Source organism: Perca flavescens, chromosome 6, assembly GCF_004354835.1.
Source record: "Perca flavescens isolate YP-PL-M2 chromosome 6, PFLA_1.0, whole genome shotgun sequence".
Lineage (NCBI taxonomy): Eukaryota > Metazoa > Chordata > Actinopteri > Perciformes > Percidae > Perca > Perca flavescens.
The window spans coordinates 37,046,393-37,058,480 of record NC_041336.1 but is presented as its reverse complement, the minus strand read 5'-3'; the positions used below and the strand labels follow the sequence as shown (position 1 = coordinate 37,058,480).

The following is a 12,088-nucleotide window of genomic DNA, read 5'->3' as shown; positions in this document are numbered from 1 at the left end:
GCAGTAGTGCACTTACTTTCCTGTGTGACACAGAATCTCCACACTGTTGAAATGTCAGATACTGTCCTTATTTATTGACAACTGATCGCACATAGATACATTTATTCAATTGATTAACATATCACATATGTTATATTGGAAGGCCTACTGGACCTTTGGCATTTGATGTTGCACTGTGATCCTGAGGGGTTTCATTGCGTTCAGTACATTTTTCCTCATCAGTTATTCCAGAAAACCCTGCTGGAAATACTGTTAACTCAAGAGATTTCTAGGATATTGAAAGAGATACTTGCCATTTTTGACATAAAATGTAAAACCAATGTGGCCACCAATACTGCCGCTAAGCTGGCACTGGTTTGAATTGATGCCATGCATTTATTTCTTTAAATAGAGATATTATTGAAGTACCCAGGAGGAAGGATGCACACACAGGCACACGCACACACAGGCACACAAATCCACCAAAATGAACCTCCAACAGATGGAGCTGGTCCTATGAATCGTCTGATTGGCCAGCTCTGTTGCACATGAGTTTGGCTGCCAGCGATCCGTATGTCGTTGCCTCAGGCTGCACTTTGTCTGTGTGCCCCCTCCCTGTGAACACGGACAGGGGAGCTCATTAGACGGCGCCTGCTGCCAGAGTCGCAGACATTGGCAGTCAGATAAATCCAGGGTCACCGCCAGCAGATTCATAGTGTCACCGCTGGCTAATCAATACACCATACTCAATACAAGTAGGTCAGCAACAAGTTGATCAAAAAACTTACTAGGAATTTTATCCATTGCGAGAAAATTGGGATCTTGTTGCTTTATTTTTGGCCTGTTTCGGGCTATCAGGAAAACTCCAAGGAAAGACAGAAGACAACTGGAAAGAGAGTTTTAGGGAGGACTGAGGCCATCTTACAGTAAATAACCACATTTTAATGAGCTGCACATACTGGTGTGTTACTGAATACTTACCCGAAAAGAAACATAAAAATGTTGAGTAAAGCCAAGCCTTCAAATTCCTGGTAAAATACTATCCCTGCAAAATGACAAAGCACATTGAAAAGTATTTTTAGTTTCTATAGAATAGCAGAAAAGGTCATCTCATGTGTGTTGTTTCTGAAACAAAGCCCTGAAAATCCTGAGCACACGTTACACTGGGATGCTGAGAGGAAAGAGTTTGATTATTAACTGAAGAGTGTAGTACCCACAGATAAGTAGCAACATGGAAAATGTTGGATGGATCACGGACGAACCCTCAGAGTATCCTAATAGTAAACATTTTCCTCTCGGTGAGCGTTTATTTGGGCAGAAGGTGGTGAATGTACCTTCACTTTTGCTGTGCTCACTTTACTGTCCACAAGTCTACTGCTGTGACCGCCTCCCACCAAAACAATCATTTTCTTCAATGCGGAACAAAACTAATCCTAAAGGAGTCCACCCCCAGATGTTCTTAAGCTGCCAGATATAATACATCAGCAATGTGTTGTTCAATGCAGTCAATTGTGGGTTATATGCGTAGGTGGAGAGAGCAATAGTAATACAGAGAGCAGTATCGGAGCAGGAGAGTCTCAGAAAAAGGTGAGAGTAACTCAAATCACTAGATGCCTTGTGGCTCTCCCTCCTCTATGAAGAATGTCTCCCTGGATGATTAGAGGACATCAGTGTAAATGGTGGAAAGAAGCTGTTGCTCTTTTGTTCTAAGAGACTGATACCATAACATGATGTTTACTGTTGATGTTTTGGACCACTGAGACATTTTCTGCTATCACACTCCGCTGAATTGGAAATAGCTAGAAATTATGTCATGCCACCTGCAATTTATCTATTAGAAGAATAACAATAAAGATGAGGGATTTAGTAAAGTAAGGTCCATTGTCAAACATGCTGTAAATACTGCGGGGCTTTTGCTGAACAAAGACTCCTAAGTGGTTCACATATACAGGAGTGAATCACCATCTTACTGTGGATTATGTTCTACGGTTTTGAGTCATCATGAATCAGTTTCATCTATTGCTTGTTTTGGAGAATATCTTTATCAGAAAAAGTGTTGAGTTTGAGTTGGTATTTGTTTTTCATATTGCCAACAAATCAGGATCAAAAGCAACGATGCATATTTGTCTCGCAATATTTTCTGACTACCCTTCCCTGTTAGTGACACTCAGCCAATTAGTTACTACTGAAGACATGAGTCTCATTCTTATTGGTCCATAATTTATGAGTAATTTCATAGAATTTTACTGGAAAGAACAATGTAATTTAGTCCAAATTATAGGAAAAATTAGAATGTCCTTGAAAGTCAAGCACATTTTAAACCCAATTAAATTATTCATTCATTCATTATTGAGTTATAACTGGAAATATTTCCTTTATTTTACATATATGTTGAATAGTGTGCTTTCCTGTAGGTACATTTTTGCATGTTCAGATGAACACACTAAAATAATAATGCTGCTAATTGTAATTCATTCATTAAAAGTATACAAATTTGCCTCATTTTTAACCTGTTATAGTGAAATACAAGCTCATTAAAAAAAACTTTAGCCACGCTAATATGCAGTGTTATCCTAACAAACAATGTATAGACTAATAAAAAGAAAATTGTCAATCATCAAATATGACCCATTAGAAGTGTGTTTGTATTTGCAGAGACCCTGCCCTCTGTCTGTATTTTCTCTTTTCTTCTTCTACTTCTGAATGTGGGACGTTTCTGGGCGACAGCAAACAGCTGCTGTTGTTTTTTTTGGCACTGCTGCTTTGCCCCTCATCGTCTCAATGACGCACACGTCTAACACACACACACACACACACACACACACACACACACACACACACACACACACACACACACACACACACACACACACACACACAGAAACAGACAGGATGAAGCTCTGCATTCACTCGTTATCCGACAATGTGCCACCTTCCTGTGGACGTGTGGGTGTGTTTATTTGGGCTTAAGAACATAACTGCTGTGAAACTAATTTTATAGTTCTATTCCTCTGATCCACTTTGTTTGCGCTCACTCTTTTCATTCACGCTCTAGCTCGCTCGACCTCTCTCTCTCTGGCTCTAAGCCAGGGGGAGGGGCCAACGTTGAACACTGTGTTTACAGACTGACAGTAAAGCGATATTCACTACATCTTAACTTAACAATCACATACTCATTTGTCCAATACCTGAAAAACTGACATTCCCATCAGCCTCAGCTGTACTTTGTATTAAGTGCTAATAAGCAAATGTTAGCATGCTAAACAAGGATGGTAGACATATGCTTACTAAACTTCAGCATGTTAGCATTGATATTGGGAAATATAAGCATGATGTTAGCATTTCGCTCAAAATACCACTGTGCCTAATCCAGACAAGGCCGTGAGCATATCTTATCTAATACCGGGGCACTGTCATTTTTAACACTACTCAACATGAATCAATTATGCATTTAATGGGGACTATTCAGCCACAGATTAATACATATTTAGTTTGTTAGTATTTGTGGCGCCAGGACAATGTACAAAATAAACTACAGTGGCTAGAAAGGATACATGTCACCTGTTTGGACAATTATGTTATATCAGGCTATGCAGAATAGCAGTATTGGAACAATTCATAGTTGGCGTTGGTCTTTTCATAGGATTTGTTGACAATTAGAAACGTGTCTTATTTAAATGGGAAAACACAAGGCAGTGATTAAAACACAGAAAGTGACAGCTTTATGGTTGACATACCTGCAACAATGGCACTTGCGGTGAAAAACACAAAGTTGATAGGAACCACCTCTGTCGCATCAAACATTTTCATTGCCTGATTGAGAAATCTGCAAAGAGAGGAGAAAAGAAGACTTCAGAGATGCAGTGAATACAATCACCTTGGTTTTAGAGACACCATAGCGGCCTATTCATCAATCATAATAATGTAGGAGCGCTGCAGGTTCAAAGTCACCATATCCAATTGGAAAGTCAAATTTAAACATGAAGGATTTGAGCAATAAAAAAAGGTACACAGAGGAAGAGAGAGAAACCCTTGACTAACTTGATCTGGAAGGCACAGGTGGCGATCATGACGACAAGCATGACATAGAAGATGGGGTAGATGAGCTGCAGCTGGCCTTTTATCGACTCGGTGATCATCCCTGACACAGCTTTGACTGAGATGACTGTCTGAGAGGCTGCAGCGACACAGAAGCAACAGATCACCTCAGCATTTAGGTGTACAACATGGAGCGATAAAGGACTTCCTCATTGGTTCATGATTTGTAGGGGTGGTGGTAGTGGTTTGTAAGTAGAGTTTTAGTGAATTATTTTCTTCCATCATGCTCTACTCAAACAATAACAGACCAAGAGTCCATTTTTTGGTAGCCAGGCAACAAAGCAACCTCTGACTACATCAAATGGTTTAATCCATAACCTCTGACCTCAATCAGACAGCTTGTATTTGTTCATACCTAGCAGGGCCACCAGCAGCATCACAATGATGATGTGCTTCACATTCCTCCTCTTGTAAACATAGAGCAGGATACAGAAAACGACAATCTCTAAGAACTGTTGAGAGAGAGAGAGAGAGAGAGAGAGAGAGAGGATACACATTAATTCATTCCATTACCTCAAACTTTGCACAGAAAATGAAAATCTGAAATTGTACTTTTACTGACCATCTTATCTATATAACAAAGCACTGTATGCAGGCAGTGAGCAGTGTGCTTTAATTGAAACAAATGACCGTGGCAGAAAAATGAAATGAATTGCTAGCTTTAATTAGGGCGGCCCAGGGCTGTCCTTGTGAGTCCACTAGCATTTAGTCATTCAAGGACCTCTGATATTACACCACACACAGCTCTAACAGATGGAGAATAGAAGAATAAGAAAGTAGAAAAGTAGACTTGAGGAAAGCAAGCTGACCTTTTAAATGTCTCTTAAAACCTGTATCTCTGTAAATATGTTAAATAGAGGGCTTATTTCAATGTATTTAGAAAGAGCTGGGCCATTTGCTGTACCATTTAACACTACACACACTGTTAGTAACACCAACACTGTTTAATAGTCTAAGTCTAAGTATGAAATCCTATGTATTACTTCCGGTAATGATGAAAAGACAGTGATAGATATTTCTTTTCCTGTGATTAAACCCCAATTAGAGTTTTGCCTGTACAGTTGGAGGTTTGTTTCTCCGCAGGCTGATGAGTATTCACCATGCATCGCCAGAAATGGAAAACAGCATACCCTTTTACACAGCATCAATCACTGCAGCCAGAGGCAGCACGACTATCTCATTCTGAAAACATCTGTTCGTCCATCTGCATTTTCTTAAAATCAGCGTGGACATTTCTCTTTTTTTGTCATCCAATAGCAGTTTTTTTTGTTTGGTTTCAGCACAGCGTAGAGGAATAGATTCAAGAGTGAAATGTGGTTGAGATAAATGCTGTGCCCTGAATAATGATCGCACACAATCGACTGTTTATACTATTGGCTATCACCCCCGATGAGCATCCCCCCTTATCCTTTTAGGTTATCTCTGCCTGGTTTGATGGATTATGTGTAGATAATCGGTTGTTCCACAAACAGTAAAGCGAATATTTAGAGAGTTTTGGTGTGATAATAACAGTTTGCGGTTGACAAAATAACAAGTTGAATCAACACCTCTTCAGACAGTCAACAAAATGACTATGTGCTTCATAGAAGGATATTTTTTCTCAGGGGTGACTTGGTACATCTAATGGTTTTTAGAAGTAAATACCATATAAATTGACAAATATATGAATATCAGAACTGCAATAGGCTACATATCTTCTACTAGTAGTTTCCTGAATAACAGATCAAAGGTGTTAAACTTTATAGCACAGAATATAGTGATTCTCTTCACACCTCACTCTTGAATTACACAGAGCACTGTATTTCTACAAGAGAAGTTTAACCTGAAAAGTGGAAAACACAGAGCTCCCTCTCTCGCTGGGAGTCCTGGCATCAATGGAAAAGCAGCAGGATATGACTTTTTACTGCACAAATCTTCCTTTAAAAAAGTCGAGGTCTTATCGAGACTAGTGTTACCATTTTCATTTTTGTGATAAGCAGGTTTTGAGAAAAACACTTTGGTTCAGCTCTGTACCAGATCCGTGACTATAGTAACAGCTATGTTTATGCCACCCCTGCCTGAGGCGAAATTGGAGTAGGAGAGCATAAGGGGGAGTGTTAATGTACTTGCAGACCTTGAGGTTGGACCAGTATTTTTTTAATGCGAAGTGCAAAAACATAGACAATCTTAGTTTTAATGGACTTGCTCCCCACATCACAAACTCCATAAAACACACCAGCCATACAGAGAACTGACCTCATCCATATTAGTCACAAGAACAAGAAAAACAAGACATATTTCTTGGGGCAAGGATTAATTACATCATTCTCTGAGGTCAGGTCATTCATCAACTTTACTTCAGCTCTTTGAGGATTAATAAAAATTCAATACTTTAATTAACCCTTAAAAGTAGGCTAACCCTCCGCTTGCTCCTCTCCACTAACGGTATGAATAAGGTAAGTAACAGCAGGACAGGAGCTAGTATGTATACAGTGACAGTTGAGGACATTTCAGTGGTGTGATGCTATAAGTAAAATATACAGCAACCATAGACTGCAAAATAATGGACAAAGCTTCTGGGCCTAAAAAGTGAAGTCAATGCGAAAGTGCCTTAAAAGCCACATTCTATCTCATTTCCAGCAGGGGGCGACTCCACTGGTTGAAAAAAGAAGTCCATTGCTATATAAGTCTATGGGAAAATGGCCCTACTTTTCACTTTATTTATTACCTCAGCAAATATATTGACTTTATGTCCTCATTTGCTAGTTTCAATTGTTCTTAAATTGAGCATGATGTTCATTTTGTGAATTATGGTCCCGTTTATTTTAAAATAGACGATGATGATTTAGGGCCCAGCAACACACTGACCTGTCAGATCATGATAGAGGCTAAGCAATGCTAACCATGGCACTGTATACATTAAAATAGACCTAAACTTGTTTTTGGGTGTTGTCCGTGTTTTTTTTTTTTAAACTTTGACCCTATCAATGTGTGTTTTCACTTTATCAAAGTTAGTTAGGACATTTTGAATGCCTAGAAATGCCTTATTCTGTGTTCTGCTAGCTAGCTATCGCTAGCGTTAGCTGGTAACTTAAGGGAATGTTTTTGTTCTTTTCTGTAGCCTACTGCCGTACATGCAGATGAATGGCGCCAGTGGAAAACTGGGAGGTGCGTGTGTTTTCCATCTTTAGTGTTTAGCTTAGCGCTGTGCTATGGAAACTCAAACAACTCTGGCTTGGCCGGGTCATCCTCCCCAGCTCTAACATCTCGCCATAAATCGTCGCATCTGGTTCCAAAAACCAAACCAAACTCGAGACTTTAAAACGGCAGTCCTCAAACCAATGGGTGACGTCACGGATGCTACGTCTACTATTTTTATGTCTATGACAGCAATCCATTTGGACATACAAACCGTAGCTCCAAGGAAACAAGAACCTGCTTACACATTACTAGACTCAGGCAGTTCTAAAGGGTTACGTACGAGGTAAAGCAGGAAGTGCCAGCTGACAGCGTAGTACTGGACCAGATGGGCTGTGATGTGTGTGGAAGTGTGTGGGGCAAAGGTCACCAGAACATATGTCCCTGTTATTGCCAGGGTGCCACCTATAGGAGAAAGAGAGCGGAGAGTGATGAGATTGTAGTAAAATAGTTTTGTTTCAAACTCATATGTGATTGCAGAACTAGTTGCAAAGAATGTAAACTCGCCTGTTTTAGCAGCCAATATTCTCAGATTCTGGACAGCAAATATATGGCTGTTTATAATGAAGGTGATACAAGTGATATAAACCGTCACCCTAAAATAGAAAAAAAAAATCTTGCTATACAATTCTTTTCAGATAGGTTGGTTCAACCTTTAAAACTGGCACTAGCCTACAGATGAAGAGTGCCCTTTTTTTAGTAACTGAATAGTTTTAAATTAATTAATAATTTTTAGAAACAAAGTATTTTACTTAAAAAGTTAAAACATTGGTTCAGTCTACATGTCTGCTAGTTGGACTATGCTGATGTCATTAACCACATTCCTTTGCCTGGTACAGCCCCTATATCACAGTGACATTCATTCTATTATTGGCGATATCACTATATGTGATATATATTTACATCCTGTCCAATGGGCATGAACAACCCTTTTCTCTCATAAACCATAATTGAAAACTTACGATATCTTACCAGCCTACATCAGTAAAAAAAAATTAAAATTAAGACTAACCTCGAAAAGCAAGCTGGTGTAGTTACTTACTCTGTCAAAAGAATGACCTTTAATGAATTTGCCAAATCCTTTACTATTGGGCTTGGAAAACAGTTTACCTCATTCACTGTCACTCATCTTTTACATCTTATCTGTTGGCTCTGCTGAAAAACAGAGCTTGCTCAGTGATTTCCCCCTTCATAAATAAATGTTTCCAGTATGTGGCTGCAATTACAAGACAATAGTGAGACAGGCAAAAAAATTGTATGCAGGGCTGTGGGGTGCTGATATAAATGTCCAATCTAGCGGTTGTGACTCATAATGACCATGTCATTTTGGAGCAGACTCTACAAATTGTTATGAAAAACAATACCAGATATATGAAATATAGTTCCTCTGTCACAAGATTTTTTTTCTTCACACTGACATAATCTCTGAAGTCCCTTTGATATATCTGAATGTTAGTTTTCAAGTCACAGCAGCAATCTGAGAGGACACGTACTTCATGTCCTTAATGATCGAGTGTTTGCTTACCAACAATGTCAGAGGCGCGCACCCTCTCCTTGAGGAAAACCACAGATATGACAGCGCTGGCTGGGAAATAAAAATATATTCCTGTTAGTTTAACCACCAATAGAACATGCCACAGTTCAAATTCAGTCTACTAGAATATAATCTGACCTGGAACACAGTTTTATCTCGCATTTAACACGGTCTCGACATCAAATAATTTGAATTTGAATTTTAAAACTTGCTCTCTTTGGTTTATCACAATAACATACCAATCACGACTTGTCCCTGGACAATTAAATCATAATTGTTGTTCAGACATTTTTTTCCCCTTTATATTCTGGATTTATTTATTTTTTGATGCAACAAGTCAGTTTAATCACAAGCAAGATCAGATAATTAACTCAATATTGACTTGATAAAAATACCAATTACATTAACAGTGTTGCAGACAGACTGGCTGTATACATGTATATTATTGTTGGATAATAGTAATTAGATTTTACTGTGCAAAGTGAGAAGTAATTTCTCACATATATATTGTATGTACACACAAATCATATGCATTTACACATAAAGCACTACTGCACATGTAGAGACTACACAATGTAAGTACATGTCTGCATAAATAGATACACACACAATGCTTGACATGTTTATATTGATCAGCCTGATGACATCTGTCAGCTTGCTTAGATAAATGGAGCTCATTAGGACATCATGACACCAGCATCAAATTATGGCAAGATGTTGTTCCATGCTACATTTTTCATCAACTCATTTATCAATATCATTGTCAAAAACTGCAACGCTGAAAAGCAATCAGTTTCACATGAGCTAAGGCTCAGATTAGTCTTCTTAATGTTTCCACGGGATATGCAACGAACCGAGGGGGACGCATAAACATACAGCATTTGGCTGTCACAGAGACGGATAGTGAGACAGAGGCAGATACGCATGCCGACACACAGACATGCAGATAAACAGGCAGGTACACAGATGGATGGCCACACAGGCGAACTAACTGGCTGAGACAGAAAAACAAACTAGAAGACCAATAGGCAATGGACAGACTGACAGGGAGCCAAATAGATATGCAAGTGACTGCAACCTGTCAGCAAAGAGGTCAGTTTACATAACACACTGTGGCTGACATGTTGGAGGTGCTTAACACTATTGAGTACCACTTTCTTTTTTTTTCATAATTTTATGTCATATTGTTTGTTATATATTCCACCAATATTTCAGCAAAACCAGCTGTGGCAGCTTAATTTGCTGGGAGAATTTGGAGACACCTGCAATGAATGGCTGCCAGCCAGACGGGCGTGCAGGTGATGGCACGCAGACAGAGACAAATTGAACGGGAACATGGCTGGAAAATACAAAAAATAGACAGTCAGGCAGTCGTGTGTAGAGGCTTTGCCACCATCATAAGGAGATTAGCTACAGAACATAGATAGCTCAATATGCCAGAGACACACAGCGTGTCACGTATTAGATTACTGTGGTGTTGTGGCATGACCGACAGGTTCTCAATGTGGATGTAAAACATTGACTGTAGAGCACATTAGCAAATGCTTCCACCTGAAGGTCGATTTTAGGCAACGCTAATAAGCCCTAGGCCAAGCCAAGCTTTACTTTGACACAAAAATTGATTTATTATAATAATAATTTTCCTCAAGTATGCTCAGTGTCTGTAACTATAAACAAAATCTTGCTGATAGTGTCTTAAGGAGCAAACGTGTGAAACTAGGCAAGGGTGTGCATGATGCCTCGGGGACATTACTGCCAAATTGGAAGTTTATAAAGACTCTCCATGACACGTTTCATACTGCGAGCATGTTCACATATACATTTATGAGTCCTCCTTTGCCTCTGGGACCAGCTGGATCTAACACGTAACCATAGCAACTCTGTGCAAAGTGAGATTCACACAGCTTGATAAAATGAGAAATTTGGTAACCTCTAGGGAACACAATTCTGTCACTGCTACTGTGTGTGTGTGTGTGTGTGTGTGTGTGTGTGTCTCTCTCTCTCTCTCTCTCTCTCTCTCTCTCTCTCTCTCTCTCTCTCCCTAATGGGAACCTCCCTTTAGGAAAACACACCATGTCAAACATTCCTTTACCACACGGATACAACATGAATAAAGCACTGAAAGCTGAAATGGCATCTTCCAGAGAAGCTCAAATACAAAGAACTGTTGCCACATTGCAAATATTGTGTGTTTTCAATTAATTTTTTATATCAGAAATATGGGTTTCTTTTAACTAAATTGACCAAAAATAGCATGGACAGTTCCATACAATGTTCTTTGAAAGTAGAATTAATGATCAGTTGAATTTTGGATGTTTTATTCAATTTTATAGCATTTGAGATTTTATTTTTTTTTTAAGTTTCAAAACAGTGACTCAACTTTGACAGTCTGTGATTATCCATCAACATATGCTCCTCTGATATTAACTATTTAAAATAATCATAATTAAAAAATGTTTTACTAAAAACAAATGGGCATAATTTTGTATAAATGAGATTTATTGACCATGAATTCAAAAATCTGTATAAAACTAGTGTCAATAACTTGGTGTTAATGGTGTATATACTAGTGGTAGTAAAAGAAAGCTCCAAAAACGTTGAAAAAAGTATTAAAAACATCAAAAATAGTGGTCATTTTCAATTTTGACCCGGGGAGGACAGGTTGCATGGTCGTCAGTAAGACAACACAAGACAACACACTCAAATTCTCGAACAATATATACAGTTGTGTTCAAAATAATAGCAGTGTGATTTAAAAAAAGTGAATAATGCTCAAAATCCTTACGGTGCAGATCCACTTGTCCGTGCGACGCTTCTGTCGCATCGCGCCCCGCTCTATTCCTATGGGTTACGTCAAGCGACTTCAACGCTCCTGCAAAGCATTCCGGGAAGGCGGCGCTACATTTGAAAAAATGCTGCGCGTCAAGAAGCTGGCTGATGCCCAGCTTTATGCAAATGAATCGCGTTGAACGCGACTATCCAGTAGAAGTAGACGAAAATCTTTCAAACTGACCTTTGTTGATCTGAAATGAAGACCTATTCAGCAACTGCATGGCCTGTTTCTTGCTTAAAATGTTTTCAGAAACACATTTCGGTGAACTGTTTTTGTAAAATACGAGATCGTATTCTCAACGAGCCGCCATGACACTCTGTTGAAATTCTCGAATAGACACACCCACGTAACGCGTTTGTCCAATCAGCTGCTGGTTAGGGGCGTGGAGCATCAACCATGGCTATATGACGTCACGAGTCCACGCGACAGTCGTGTCGCAATAGTGGATCTGTACGGTTAGGCTGGTT

General features: G+C 39.1%; 1 protein-coding gene across 2 annotated transcripts in view; it reads right to left on the bottom strand.

The window, feature by feature from the left end:
• Positions 1–46: 46 nt before the first annotated feature.
• Positions 47–12,088, bottom strand: part of nipal2 (NIPA like domain containing 2) — a 54,962-nt gene continuing 42,920 nt past the window's right edge. For both annotated transcript variants that reach the window (XM_028581631.1, XM_028581632.1), the window contains 8 exons: positions 8,780–8,839; positions 7,538–7,659; positions 4,433–4,529; positions 4,021–4,156; positions 3,717–3,805; positions 961–1,024; positions 768–865; positions 47–594 (listed from right to left, as the gene is read on the bottom strand). In XM_028581631.1, the coding sequence (XP_028437432.1) occupies positions 494–594; positions 768–865; positions 961–1,024; positions 3,717–3,805; positions 4,021–4,156; positions 4,433–4,529; positions 7,538–7,659; positions 8,780–8,839 (767 nt within the window). In that variant the 3' untranslated portion in view covers positions 47–493. The remainder of the gene's footprint in view (positions 595–767; positions 866–960; positions 1,025–3,716; positions 3,806–4,020; positions 4,157–4,432; positions 4,530–7,537; positions 7,660–8,779; positions 8,840–12,088) is intronic.